Genomic DNA, 15,384 nt, shown 5'->3' with positions numbered 1-15,384 from the left:
GATGAGCTCTACTGAGTGGTTTCTTTGTTAGTCATTCTTCTACGAGCTTACTCAAAAGTGCTATTTCCTCCCATCCTGACTTTGCAGCTAGTTTTTTCTTTAAGAATGTATTGCAGGGATCCCTGGGTGGCGCAGCGGTTTGGCGCCTGCCTTTGGCCCAGGGCGCGATCTGGGAGACCCTGGATCGAATCCCACGTTGGGCTCCCGGTGCATGGAGCCTGCTTCTCCCTCTGCCTGTGTCTCTGCCTCTCTCTCTCTCTCTGTGACTTTCATAAACAAATAAAAATTTTTTAAAAAAAAGAATGTATTGTAAATATATTGTTTTGTTTTGTTATTTGTGTGTGTGTGTGTGTGTGTTTCCTCATCTTCTCTCTACTCCCCTGGCCTCGTCTGGTTTTCCCAAAACAAAGGGCTAACAGGAGCATCAGGAAGCCCAGTTATCATTGGCCTCAGGGAACAAGAAGAGCTCCAGCTGACAGAACTGCCACAGCGAGAGGCGCAGGAGGCTGGGATTCTTTCCATTGGCCTCTAGCCACAGAGTGTGCAGCTGGCTCCATCTCCCTCCCACCCACCACGGGGAATACAGCTGGCCCTCCAGCCCACGGTGGAGAGAAACCCTGGAGCAGCCAGGGTGGCCCCCACAGGGCATTTCATTGAAAGAGGCTGCCCCTTGCACCACTTTTTTTGACTTGCCACGGAGCCTGCTGCGGCCAATAAGCCGGGCCAGCTGCAAATGAAATGTCTGGGGTGGGGAGCCACAGCTTGAAATGCCCCCTGGGTGACAGCAGCTCTAGCCGGTCAGGGTTACAGGCCTTCCTGCTAGCAGGACAGAGATTATATACGGTCTCCGGAAAGTTCCATAGGAAATCCAGACCTGTTTGTTCAGAATCCTGCCTGGCAAGCCTACTGTAAAACAAACAGCAAAAGAGTAAAAACAGGCTACAGAGCTCCACAGTCTATTCTGGCAGGAAAATTATTTTTCAGCAGCAAGTACCTGTAAAATGTCACCTCCCTAGAAATCAGCTCTGCTCTGAGCGCTAAGGATCCTACGTTGCTGCCATGGAAACGGGGGATGAAACCGCCTTCCTTTCTCTCCACCCACACGGGCTTCCGCAGCGACTGGGAACTCGAGTGCCTCCGTGAGATGCCAGTGTGGGCAGGCGGTGTGGACCAACCGGCGACGGGTCGCGGAGACCCGCTGCTAGCCCCGTGGAGCAGGGCAAGGCCGACACGGTCCTAGGTTTACCAGCACATGGAGCCGGATCCCAACCCCGGGCTGGGAAAAAGTCCCTTTTTCAAACTCACATTTGTGTACTGTTTCAAGCCCAAACTCGAAAGCCACAGCAAGTGTTAAAAAGGGTGGTGCTGGGGTGGGGGGCGATTCTTGCTCTACCTGATGACAATTCTTTCTGAAATTGGTGTCCTTTCCCAGTGTCACCAAGCCCTCTCGATTGGAAGCGCTTCCTCGGGGATATTGGCAGTGAATTTAGGAATAAAGAGATTTCAGGAAGATTTTCATTTAAATGACACTTGGTTTCCCCGGCTGATCAAAGGGGAAGCCTTACTCCATCTGCTGAGATCAAATTTCATCTCATCAAACACCTCAGTGTAATTATTTTTCTACCAAGTATTTAAATGAGGATGTAAATGAATACCAAGGTATTTGAAGTCATTAAGGCTGCTGCGGCTGAGAGGGAGACCCACTGCCTCTCCAGGGACCCCCAGTTCACCATCAAAGCAGCTGCTCGCCGGTGTTCATTTTGTAACCTTTATGCCACATTCTTGAATTAATGAAGAAACGTCAAGAATCTATTTTCCTCAAAGAATCTTGGCATGGGGTCTGCATGAGGGAGCAAGGCATGTGTGTGAGAGTATGTGTGTGTGCGCCGGGGACACGCGGGGAGCTCTACTTAAAAGAATCTGGATTCTGTACGTTGCGGTCCCTTCTCCTACTACAGTATAACTGAGCAGTTTTAAAGTAGAGGGAATAACTATAAACAAGCCAGCCATCATAACTCCCATGAATCTTTTATTGTAATATGGTACCAGCCCTTTGCTTCTGGATTTTGACTTCTCTACGTGTAAAGGAGGAATGTCAGGATTGCCACGATATTGAAAACTGGGTTTCCTAACACTGGCCATCTTCTTCTAAGCCTAGCTAGAAATATCCAAGTCTTAAGACCTACCCTGACTTAGGAGGCAACAGATGAACGTTTAGACTTTTCTCCATTTATACACATCTCACTCAGCGTTATAAATAACACTCAATCTTAAAATTCCACTTTACCCTAACAACAAGATGGGCATACAATCTGCCATTTCCTTCATTTGAATGTGAAGAGTGGTAGGTTATAGTAGAAATCTTACCTCCTCAGAAAAGTCATGTGGAGGGGGGCAAAGAGAAGAGAGAGACACCATGTGTGTGTACATGTGTGTGTGCGTGCACATGCATGTACATGTGTGTATGTGTGTGTGTGTCTTGTGTGCTGGGAGTCTTTAGAGGAAAAGGAGCAAAAGGGATAAAAGAGGAGTCATATAAAGCATCTTTTTGATCAAAAAACAAAGTTCTACATAGTGCTAAGAGACTGGAAAACTTGGCTTTGGATACCGTCAGCACCTAAAATGCTGTCTTACAAACTAAGTGCATGATTTAAAACAAAAAAATAAAAAATGAACACTTGGCTGTGTCAGAAGGAATCTTTTTTTCTATCTCCCTGTATCTCAGAGCTTGTATCCTTAGTCTAATGCACAAGATGCGTAAGAGTAAATTCTAGTCAGAGAGAATGTGTTCACTCTTAACAATATCAAAATCTGATTTAGCTTGACAGAAAATGGGATGCGATCCCCTGGCATAGACTGCTATTGAGAACCTGACTGTATAGATACAAATACATCTGGTCCATGCCTTTCTGTGCAAACAGGAAACTACAATTAAAGCATTAAGGAAAGTACTGTTTTCCTTAGTGAGTTAACAGCAATCCCACTTCTATACAAAACCATGCTTTCTCTCAAGATACAAAACTTCAATTTTGCTTCCATTCACTAGCACTAAAAGGGAACACAGTTAAAGTTCACCTTAATAAACATTTAAATTCAAAGTTGTCCATATATTTAAGCAGGGCAGGAAACAACAGTAAATAACACATCAGTTATGAAGCCATAAACACAAGAATTTAGATTCTGAATTACAAAACTAATAAAAAAATGAAGTAGATATGTCCAGAGTAGGATCTTTTTAGTAGTATTATTTAGTAATTGGTTAACAAAAGAAAAAGAAAAAAAGCAATCGGGTAGAAGCAATAGAAGCAAAACAAGAAATCATAAAGTAAGTGAAAGGATTCAATTTCATAATCTGAAGATAAATGAATTGAGATCATAGTGTCATAGAGATTTTTAAATCTCAAACATATGTATTTCTGGGATCCCTGGGTGGCGCAGCGGTTTGGCGCCTGCCTTTGGCCCAGGGCGTGATCCTGGAGACCCGGTATCGAATCCCACATCGGGCTCCCGGTGCATGGAGCCTGCTTCTCCCTCTGCCTGTGTCTCTGCGCCTCTCTCTCTCTCTCTGTGACTATCATAAATAAATAAAAAATTTAAAAAAAAAAAAAAAAAAAAAAAAAAAAAAAAAAAAAACAAACATATGTATTTCTCAAAAATTGAGAAGTAGATAATATGAGAAAGTCAGGGAAATAAAAATCAACTTGAGAAGAAATTAAGTTTTAGAGGAAGAACTGGAGAGATAATAATCTTTTCAAGTTCTTAGCCTATTAAAGGAAACAAATCAAAGTATGCAGAACATATCTGCGCCAACCCATAATGTAAATTAAATAATTTATTCCTAAGATTCTTGTTTCTATAACTTGAGTCCTTATTGTAAACTGAGCCTTTGATAAATATTTAAGAGATTAGTTAAGTCAATATCAGTTTCTTGTTTTTATAGCTTTTAAAAATTATAGTTATTTGATGCTCATTATAGAAAAATCAGAACATACAGATGAGCAAAGAAAATCAATCCCGATTTCAAATGTGCCAAAGAACTTAAATCTCTAAAGTTCTGATATTGCACAAAAAAATCTTTACTCCTCTTTCAGCAATATTTTAAGCTGACAGAGTTTCAATATGTCTATGAACTTGCTAATCCACTGTCCAACCCTGATTCCAATTTAAATGAAACAACAATGGTCTCCCTTACTTTTATTTTAAATCAGATAGCTCCCACCAAACAAATGAAACAATGACAATTCTGAGGCCCAAAGCACTCATCCCACGGTACCCTATCCAGAAATCCTCTCTCTTTATTCTAAACAGTTTTTGTGTTTGAGAAAGTAGAGCTGATCTTAAAAAGAAAGCTGAGGGCTGAAGACATATAGCACCACGGCTTTTTTTCTACCACTGCTGCCTTGCTAGAATACCAAACTAAGAGGTGTGCTTCCCTCAGTAACTTCTTGAGTGTCCTTTTTTATACAGCTTTACTGAAGAGACCTCACTCATAGTCTATTAGAGGAGACCCATTCTCTAATAGCAACAAAGATAGGAACTCTTCAAAGTGACTTTCATCGCTGACCACCATATTGGCAAGTCAGCATTCCACTGTCCTATCCCACTCAATTCTCCATGTACTCCCTTGGAAGCCTACCCAGTGCTCTTCCACCCAACATTCTAGCAGGGTACATAGAGCCTAGGGAAGTCCCTACATAGTTATAATAAAGGAGAAAATATGTGAGGTCTCAAAATTTAAGAACTGTTCACCTTCAAAGACCATGACTGAAACAGAGAAAAAAGAATTGATGCCAAAAAAAAAAAGAAGAAGAAGAAGAAGAAGAAGAAGAAGAAGAAGAAGAAGAAGAAAAGAAGAAGAAGAAGAAGAATGGATGCCAACTAAAGAAATCCTAAGTTATGAAAAAGGTGAGCAAAAAGAGTCATCAGTAGCCTATTATTTATTTCTGTGAAAGAAAAAATCATATATAAACATATTCATTTGACATATGAATATATATCAATTTCATATATGATGCCTAATTAAAGCATCAAGAGGTCTACCACTTACCTTGAGATAGTTCACACACACACACACACACACACAAATAGATAAACCAAATATGGCAAAATATTAACACCTGTCAATCTAAGTGATGAGTATATAGGTGCATATAAATATCTTTTGTGTGTGCTTGAAACTTTTTAAAATAAAAAGTTTTTTAATGGTGATATCTTATATTTGAACAGCAGTTTTCAATTTATAAAGGCCTTTTAGAAACAAACACAATAATTTAATCTGTAAATTAGGTCAGATATAATCACTATTGTAGTATACTCATGAAAACTAATTCTAAGACATTTAACAAAATTCATCATACCTTCATGATAAAAAAAAACAGTTTTTATAGAGGGAAAACTCCTCAATATGATAAAAGGCATTTATGGGAAAACCCACAAGTAACATCACACTCAGTGGTAAAAGAGTGAAAGCTTTCCTCCTAAAACCAGGACAAGACATGGATGTCTGTTTTCATCACTACTATTCAATATTGTACTAGAAGTATTAGCCAGAGCTATTAGATAAGAAAAAAGAAATAAAAGGCATTCAAATAGGTAAACCTATCTCTATCCACAGATGATATGCTCTTATATTAGAAAACCCAAAAAATCCACAAGAAAGCTACCAGAATAAACTAATTCAGCAGTTTCGGGGTACAAGATCAACATGCAAAAATCACTTGTCTCTATACACCAGCAATGAGCAGTGCTAAGAGGAAACTAAGAAAGAAATTTTATTTACAATTGTATTAAAAAGAATTAAGTACTTAGGAATAAATCTAGCAATGGAGGTAAAAGATGTGTACACTGAAAACTGTAAAACATTGCTGAAAAAAGTAAAGATCTAAATTAATGGGAAAACATCCCTTCATATCAGGAAGGCTTAACACCATTAAAATGTCAACATCACCCAAAGCAATCTACAGATTCAACATAATAACTAACAAAGTTCCAACAGCCTTTTTTCCCAGAAATGGAAAAGTATATCCTCACATTCATATGGAATTGCAAGCAACCCTAAATAGCCAAAACAATCTTGAAAAAGAAGAATAAATTTGGAAGACTCATACTTCCCAACTTTGAAACCTACTACAAAGCTACAGTAATTAAAAGAGTAAGGGGTAGCCCAGGTGGCTCAGTGGTTTAGCACTGCCTTCAGCCCAAGGCCTGGGCCTGGAGACCCGGGATCAAGTCCCACATCGGCTCCCTGCATGGAACCTGCCTCTCCCTCTGCCTGTGTCTCTGCCTCTCTCTCTCTCTCTCTCTCTCTCTCTGTCTCATGAATAAAATCTTTAAAAAAAAAAAAAAAGAGTATGGTACTGGCATAAGCAGAGACATATAGACCAACAGAATAAAATAGGAAGCCAGAAATAAACCCTCACATATATGGTCAGTTGGGAGTTCCAAGAGTTCAATGGGGGCAAGGACAGTCTTCAACAAGTTCTTCTGGAAGAACCGGATATCTATTTGCAAGAGAATGAAATTAGACCTTCACCTCATACCATATATAAAAATCGACTCAAAAAAATGGATCAAAGACCTAGAACTATAGAATTCTTAGAAGACAACATTGCGACACCGGATTTGGCAACAATTTCATGAATATGACACCCAAACCACAGACAACAGAAAAAAAATAAACTAGACTTCACCGAACTTTTGTGTATCAAAGGACACACTCGAGAAAGTGAAAAAAATGACAGCCTACAGAATGGGAAAATATTTGCAAGTCAAAGATCTGAAAAATGTTTAATATCTAGAATATGTACATAATTCCTACAATTCAACAACAACCCAATTGAAAAAAGGGGCAAAGAACTTAGACATTTCTCCAAAGATATATAAATGACCAATAAGTACATGAAGTAACACTCAATATCATTAAACATTAGGGAAATGCAAATCAAAACCACAATGAAATACCACTTCATATCTACTAGCATGACTATAATAAAAATATTTTTTTAATTTAAGAAAAGCCAGAAAGTAACATGTGCTAAAGAAATCAAAACCTTTGCAGAAAGCTGGTAGGAACGTAAAATAGTACAGGCACTGTGGAAAAAATGGTTTGGTGGTTCCTCAAAAGTTAAATATAAAACTAACAGATGATCCAGCAATTTCACTCATAGGTATATACCCAAAAACATTGAAAGCAGGGACTGGAAGAGATATCTCTAGAGCAATGCTCATAGCAGCATCATTCACAATAGCCAAAAAACAGAAACCTCCCAAGCGTCCATCAACAGAAGAATGGATAAACAAAATGTGGCATACACAATGGAATACAATTCAGTCATAAAAAGGGACAAAATTTCAATATATGCTACAACATGGATAGACCCTGAAAACATTATGCTTAGTAAAATAAGTCAGACACAGAAGGACAAGGATTGCATGATTCCATTTACAATAGCATCTAAAAGAATTGAATATTTAGGAATGAATAAATCCAGCCAAGGAGGTACACCAAAAACCGAGGTACTAAGAAGAGGCAAATTCATAGAGAGAAAGCAGAAAAGAAGTTATCAGGGGGCTGGGAGAAGGGGAAAAGGAGGACTTATTGTTTAAGGGGTACAGAGTTTATGTTGGGGATGAAGAAACAATTCTGCATACAGATAGTGGTGATAGGTACACATAGGACTGTGAATATATTTAATGCCACTGAGTTGTATACTTAGCAATGGTTAAAATGATAAATATGATGCTATATTCATTTTAACCACAATTGTTTTTAAAAAGCACATTTTGAAAACAAAGTCTCAGAAATACAAAGTGATTTGCTCCAAGTCACACAACTGGTAAAAGGCAAAGCCAACATTCAGTCTCAATTTGTTAAATCTCCATGACAACAAAAGACATGTATTATATTAGACGCATAGCTTAACACAAAATCTAATTGTTTTGATTTCTGAGGCTCTCTCCAGAAGCTCATCTTCTAAAACCTATCAAAAAGAAGAGTAATCTACTTTATCTTTCAATTTGATGTGAAATCCGCCTGACCGTCAGATGCTTCAGCTTCTGCCTTTAGCTCAGAAAGGAGAGAAAACAGTGCCCTGCACCTTTACACTGAACTAGGTGTGATTAAGAAAGCAGGCTCTGGAGTCACATTGCCTGTTCATATCTGGCACCACTATTAACTGTGTGACCTAAGTAGGTAAATTAACCTCCGTTAGATGAGGACCAGTGTCCTCATCTGTGAGATGAACAACCGTACTTACCTCATTAAGTTAAATTAATTATTACATGCCACACACTTAGAAAAGACCTTAGTCCATGGTTTAAAAAAAAATTCTTGCCCCCTTCTTCCTCCTTCTTTTTCTTCTTCTTCATCATCAACATTATTTATTAACACTGAGATTCTGTAAATTACCTGTGAAACCGTCATCTGCATGTTACTCTGCCCACTGCAAAGCCAGACATCTCCAAATAAGACATCATGAACTCTCAGGGTGAAGTTCGTTTTCCCAAATGTCTGCTGTGCCATCACCTCATAAGGTCCACCAGGCTTCATAGGATCCAGTACCACCATCCAGCTATTAGAGTGTGCTGAAATCATTGAAAGGCTCCAAGGAATTAATCAATCAATTAAAATGAAATTAAAGTCCAGTCCTGCCATGCATCACACTCATTTGTGGCTAAACGCAGTCATTGTGATGGACTGAACTCAAAGATATGAAGATGGGCCAAATTTCACACAAGCAAATACAAAATAACAAAAGCAACAGCATTTCTATGCTTAATCTGTGCTAGTCCCTCCTTCCTTGTAACTGAAGCATTTATAAGAAAAATAAATCAGCCAGCTATAATCCTAAATGAGAATAGACAAAAACCGAGATTAAAATTCAGGGAGTTTAATTTAAAAAAAAACGCAAAGTAGAAATTCCTATTAAACTAACCAACTGTCAATATTAATAGAATCATAACCCAATAGATTTACACAGGGCCCCAAACAAATTTGAAATTATCTAATCAAAGGTGAACACAGGTTAGAGAAAATCATTTATAATCTGGAACTTCCCCTTACTTGATGGTATCATCCTTGTCATCAATCACCCACCCACACCCCATGTTGCTTCCAAGGATTAACGCTACCAGTGGGTCTGAGTTCTCCAGACTCACAGGTGAGTGCAGAGAGTGACATATAAAGAAGCAGTAGGAGCATATAAATTAATCTCTCTGTGAAGAAGACATTTAGACGTGCCCAATTAATTATTTTCACAGAGTTATTTACCAGACTCAAGGTTTTCGGACTCAATTAGGGAGATGAAAAGCTATCCAAGACCCTATTTCAGAGATTCATAGCATATTCCTTAGGAACCACCCCCCTACCACCTTCCTACCTCTCACCCACTCATACCACCACCACTGCCAACATCATACTCAGAAACTTAGGGAAAATATCTTCAGAATGGCAAAATTATGCCACAGAGAACCAAACAACATGAACAAAGTTGAAGACGTGAGAGTGAGAAAAATAAAATAGAGAAATGATCGTTGTAAAATAAATATTCTTGGCATAATGCCAAAGAATACAAAATAATCTCTAATTTGCATCCATCAGATCAACGTTAATTCTTTTTTATTTATTTTTATGTTATGTATATTTTTATTGGAGTTTAATTTGCCAACATATAGCATAACACCCAATGTTCATCCATCAAGTGCCCCCCTCAGTGCCTGTCACCCAGTCACCCCAACCCCCTGCCCACCCCTTGTTCCACTACCCCTTGTTCAGATCAACGTTAATTCAAAGGGAAAGAATGGTAAGAACTGGAAATGGAGCACCCTAAAGTTTTTACAGCAACCTGTAAAAAAAAATGATAATTATAAAAATACTATCCAAGTGCCTACTATGTACTAGATTCTGTGCTAAGTTCTCTCCAATCAGCAGAAGCCAAGCAGAAGGCTGAGAGGTCCAGATGCACAACAGGAGACTAGTAAAAGCTCCAACCATACAGGATTGCTCAGAGCCTTGAGGGAAATGTCCAAAAGCCTCGAGGCGTCCACGCAAGCTTGCGTGCTTGCTCCTCTCAAAAGTACAATCGACTGAGGTTGCTACTCCCATCCATCCCTTGGAGGTCAACTAAAGCCAGGACCAAATGCTCACTATTGTTTTTATATCACCAATAGCCAGACATCAACATATTAAATGTATAATTCACCTAAAGCAGAAAAATCACTGTTTTGGAAACAGTGGGCAGCGAGTACAGATTGTGTCGCACAGGTGCGATGTGCTCCATATGGCTCGTGCTTCTGAGCAGACAGACGCTCCAATCTGCCCAACTACAGTCTTGCCAAGGTCTTTCCAGGCTTCTTGCACTGACATAGCTTACTGGAGCTCGGTCCTTCTGCCACCAACATTACTCATTTATTGACAAGGTGGTCAAAGAACCTCGGGCAGGACTTTTTTAGCTCTCTACTACCGTACACTCTACTAGCCACTGCCGTTCATTTGATACTTACACATGGCCTCAACCCGCGAAATCCAGCAAAGAAAATGGCCTTCGCCAGGGCTTCTGGAAGCTTGTGTTGCCCCCCAACCAAAAGACAAATGAGGGGAAGGAGGGACCTTTGGGCAAGAGATGATGGCAACACGGTCTTACCACAGCAGGTGGGTGAGCTCTCTCCAGCGCCTAAAGGGTCTAAGAGAAGCCAGGATCCAGACCTGAGCCTGATTCCCATGAACTGCCTCCTGAGAATGATCAACTCCCTCAAAGACTTTGGAGAACTTCCTCTGCCCTACTCTTCAAGTTTGCTGAGTTTCAAGCAGTTTTCCCCTCCCCTCAGTAAAAGGAAACTAAACTGTGGCACAATAATGAGGGTTAAGTGGAGTTATTGCCTGGGAACATGGGGGAAACCAGATCCACCGTAGAGAGCTAACTAGTGGTCAAACTAACTCAGAAACAGTTCATTTAAAACAAGGGGGATTCCCTCCCATGTTAAGTATATGTGAAGGAGAGCAACCCCCCGTGAAGGCTGCTTCTCCAACTAATGGCAAGGGTAGGCTGACAAAGGCAAAAGTCACCATGTTTCCCAAGGAGAACTCATTGGTTTTTGACTGTCAGTTCAGGGCTGGCTGGGTAAAGAACTGTTTACCCAGCTTGACACAGGATGATGAAATCCACTTATGGTTTTTAGAAATTGTGTTGACCCACCAAGTCCACTGGGTTGAATCCAAATAATGAAACTGAGTCATTGACTATGAAGAGTTGGAAGCTCACCATCCATCCAGCTGGCTTTCTGCTGGTCCTGATGGGCCTTCTGAGCAACAGCTTCTTCTGGGCCCTCATCACCTGCTCTCTTATAACCTCTCTTCCAATCCAGGCCCAGGTTTCTGTAAATTCTCATTTTTGTTTCATTCAAATCTCTGCTTCCTCACATTCTTTCTTCTCCCACCAGGGAAGATTCATGTTCTTCCTTCATTATATAGTTTCTTAGAGTGCTTACCGTGTGCTAGGCACTCCCATCAGTAAATGACAGAGAGTAAACCCCAGCCCTGAGTTACACCAACAGGAAAGCCATGCAAACTGATTAGGTTTTTGTCTTTCCATGTCCAAGGGTGAGTGTACCTGGTGGCCTATTTCTTCCTGTCCCTCTTCTCTTCATACTCCGGCCAAGGGCACAAGTGAAGAATTCTCTCCATTTTCTCTCCACCTCCCTGACCAACCCCCAGCTCAAAATCAAGGGAACAAATCATCAAAGGGAAAAAACATTAAAAGAATTTGTCTGAAGACGTGATTAGTCATAAAGTGCTTTCGTGTTTTTTTCTTTTGGCTGTTCACATCAGATGTTAATTATTTTTCAGGTTATTGTGCCAAATCTCAGATGCCAAGAAGAGGAAAAGGAAAATTATCCATGACCTATTCCTTCCCAAAAGAAAAAGCCTAGAGCTGGAAGAAGCAGCCCTGTTCACTTCTTCCCCCACAAAAATCCTGGCACTTCACCAGCTGCAAATCAGTTCAATGATGTGCAGAAGTGACTTGGAAGTCTCAGTGCCCAAACTGCCCTGTTACAACCTGCATTTATTCTGTATAAAGTGCATCTCCACCACCGTTAAACATGAATGTAAAAAGAAGAAAAAAAAAAGCTTGCAAATTTTTTCTATCGAGAAAACTGTTTATGCAAGTTAAGTTAGAGCATCCCATGGCAGACACACCCTCAGGTGACACCCAATAAGTCACAGCCTCATATAATCCCCTCCCCTCAAATGCATGCAGAACTTGTAACTTGCTTCCAACCAACAGAAAATGGCATAAGGGAGGAGATGTCATTCTTGTGATTAGGTTACATTATACGGAAAAGATAAAGGGGTTTTGCAGAGGGAATTACAGTTCCTAACCAGGTGACTTTAAGTTAATAAAAAAAGGAGATTTCCTTGGGTGGGCCTGACCTAATAACATGAGCCCTTTAAAATAAAGAAGGTCTAGAGATCAGAGATTTGAAACAGCAGAGATGCTTCCATGAATGCTATAGGCATAAGGAAATGAATCTGCGGCAGCCCACAGGAGCTTGAAGCGGCTCATTCCCTAACCAAGCTTCCAGATGAGAACACGGCCCAGCCAACACTTAATTTCAGTCTTGTGAGACCCTGATCAGAGAACCCAGCTGAGTGATGGCCCAGGCTTCAGATCTCTAGAAACTGTGTCACGATAAAAGTGTGTTGTTTTAAGTACCTAAGTTTTTTTGGTATTTTATTGTGTAGCACAGTGCATGCTGACACTGCAACCAGGAGGGGTTTTGTTTTGTTTTGTTTTGTTTTGTTTGCTTCTCTAAGGGGTTTAAGCTTTTTGTAATTTTCTAAGCTAGAGAAAATATCTCTACTCACCTCAATCATGATGAAAAATCGAGACACACTCTCATTTCATCACCACCACCCCCTCAAGCATCCCTCAGGTACCTCAGAGTGAGAGGATACACCCTATCCTCCTCCATTTTATTCCTTGTGTCTGAAAGAATCATCATGCATCATTTGTTAATATGGTTGGGGGTTTTTTTGTTGTTTTGTTTTTGTTTTTGTTTGTTAATATGGTTTGAATAGGCCCAGTACCTGGCCCATATTCTCAATCATCCCTCAAGTTTTAATTTTCCTAAAGCTTAATTGCCAGTCGTCCTGGACAAAAACCTTCCTGCTGTTAATTCCATTTTGTTGTGGGCACCCAGGGGATTGATTATAGGTAATAAGTTAAATATTAACAGAGACAAAGTGACAATTTGAGATAGTCTAGCTGAAAATCCCCCAGTCCTCATCAAAATTTAAATAGAAATCAACCCTCCAATATACCCTGGAATGTTTCCTTTGAGAAGCATTTTCTTGGTGCCCTATAAAATTTCCTACATGTCTCCCTCCTTTACTCCAAATAACACTTTACCCATTTTGCGTCATGTGCAGAACAGAGCAAGATGCCCCTATCGGTAGGTTTATGGATCTATGTAAAATAAATACCTTTCTTCTCTACCTAGCAAATGTGGAGAGACTAAGAAATAGATCTAGCCCCACCACCAATAACAACCACTCCTTTTCCCGTGAAATTACCATCAACAATCCATGAATCACTTGGTTCCCTTAAGCTGTTGCTGGATATTTTAACTTCAAATGACACATCGCTTTGCAGTGAGGCAACTGAAGCACTGCTTAAATCAAAAGTACCAAACGTGAAAGGATAGCAAGAAAGTGAGTTCCTGGAGGATGGGCACAATTTGTATTCTTCCTTGTATTTTCCAGGGCTTTGGTGTTTTATACACAATAAGCCCTCAACTGATATCTATAGATAAGTGAGCAAGTTCACTATCACCATGAAGGAAAAGAAAGGCTCATCCCTTAATTGTTACCTTTTACACCTTGTTGTCACTACCTACCCTCTTGCCTCATCTCTGGCCACTCCAAATCTTGGTCCTACAATCCCCATGAAGGGGGAACAAACTAAAAATAATGCATAAGAACGTTAAAAGAAAACTGAAATGCTATATATATGGGCAGAACAGAGCAAGATGCCCCTATAAGTAGATTTATGGATCTACATAAAATAAATACTTTTCTTTTCTACTAAGCAAATGTGGAGAGCCTAGCAAATATATATAAAGTGTATATATACACACATACATATGTATATATGTATATATATATGCATATATGTATGTACATCTTCTGTATCTACCGTTACAGTACTATGTAGTCTCTGTCTCCTAAATATTTATTGGTATGTTAATTATTAGCACCAAGGAAATCCTATTTATTGTTTTTAAACTACAGCGGTTCTTTGGATTCCTAAACCAACATCATTTACTGAGATTACCAGTATTTATTCTCTGTGCTGTTAATTTCTAAAATAGACACAAAAAGAGAGCACTGCTCATCTCTCGAATTGAGTCTATCTTCAGTTTATCCTATAGGCCACCAGTAGCATTTAATCTAATGGCAAACAACTTCTCAATCAGTTTAAGCTTTCCTTTTAACTCTCTTAGTTTCACTCAATAACATTCTTACCTCAAAAAGTGTTGAAATCCAAGAACTAGAGGCACTCACCTGGCATCTAAGGCTGGTACATAGTATTTAAAAATGTTTGTTGAATGGAAATGAATTACAAAGAGCCTGCACCGGAATCTGGATCACTCTGAACTGGATATTGACAGAACTAATCAGGCAATCCTTGTTTTCAAGGGCCAAAACACTTCCACAGGCTTCCCGGTCATATATATATATATATATATATATATATATATATATATATATATATATATATATAAAACTAAGTCAGTACTTAAACCAACTCCCACATTCACCCCACTGCTCCCCAGAGTAGCCTCCTGACCTGCCTCTCACCTTCAACACACCATAACTCTACCACTACCTCTAACGGAGATCTGATCCAGTCTCCACTTGACCCAGCCCTGACTGTGGCCTCCTAATCCAGTAATTTCCAGCTATGCTCCTCCACATGCTGTTATGCAGCTTAATCTCTTCTAGACAGAGAATCCTTTGTAGGACCTGTCTGCTCTTGGAGGCTTCTGGTCCTAGCCTTCTTGAACATGCCTACAGCCACTACCTCAGGTCAGGCCTTCATTGTCTCTTGCCTGAATATCATAATAATTGGCTAACAGTTCTCACCACCTCTACTCTTACTGATCCCTAATCCACTTTCCATAGTGCTGCCAGAGTAATCTTTCTAAAATACAAATCCGACAGTCGGTCCAAACTAGAGTATACACTCCTTAGCAGTGACAGACAAGCCTTCCTACATTTTAAACCTTCTCTCCCAACGTCTGCCAGTAGCCACATACCCCACTGTTCAAGCAAACCAACCTGCTCGCCTTTCTCCAAGAACCTGTGCTCACTCGTGCCTCTGGGCT

The 15,384-nt window shown here is 40.0% G+C and overlaps 1 protein-coding gene across 4 annotated transcripts in view; it reads right to left on the bottom strand.

Moving 5' to 3' along the window:
* SIAE (sialic acid acetylesterase) overlaps window positions 1–15,384 on the bottom strand; it is a 51,336-nt gene that overhangs the window by 18,199 nt on the left and 17,753 nt on the right. For all 4 annotated transcript variants that reach the window (XM_025465113.3, XM_025465115.3, XM_025465112.3 and 1 more), the window contains exon 3: window positions 8,408–8,583. In XM_025465113.3, the coding sequence (XP_025320898.3) occupies window positions 8,408–8,583 (176 nt within the window). The remainder of the gene's footprint in view (window positions 1–8,407; window positions 8,584–15,384) is intronic.

Source organism: Canis lupus, chromosome 5, assembly GCF_003254725.2.
Source record: "Canis lupus dingo isolate Sandy chromosome 5, ASM325472v2, whole genome shotgun sequence".
In the NCBI taxonomy this organism is placed as follows: Eukaryota; Metazoa; Chordata; class Mammalia; order Carnivora; family Canidae; genus Canis; species Canis lupus.
This window is presented reverse-complemented; position numbering and strand designations above follow the sequence as displayed.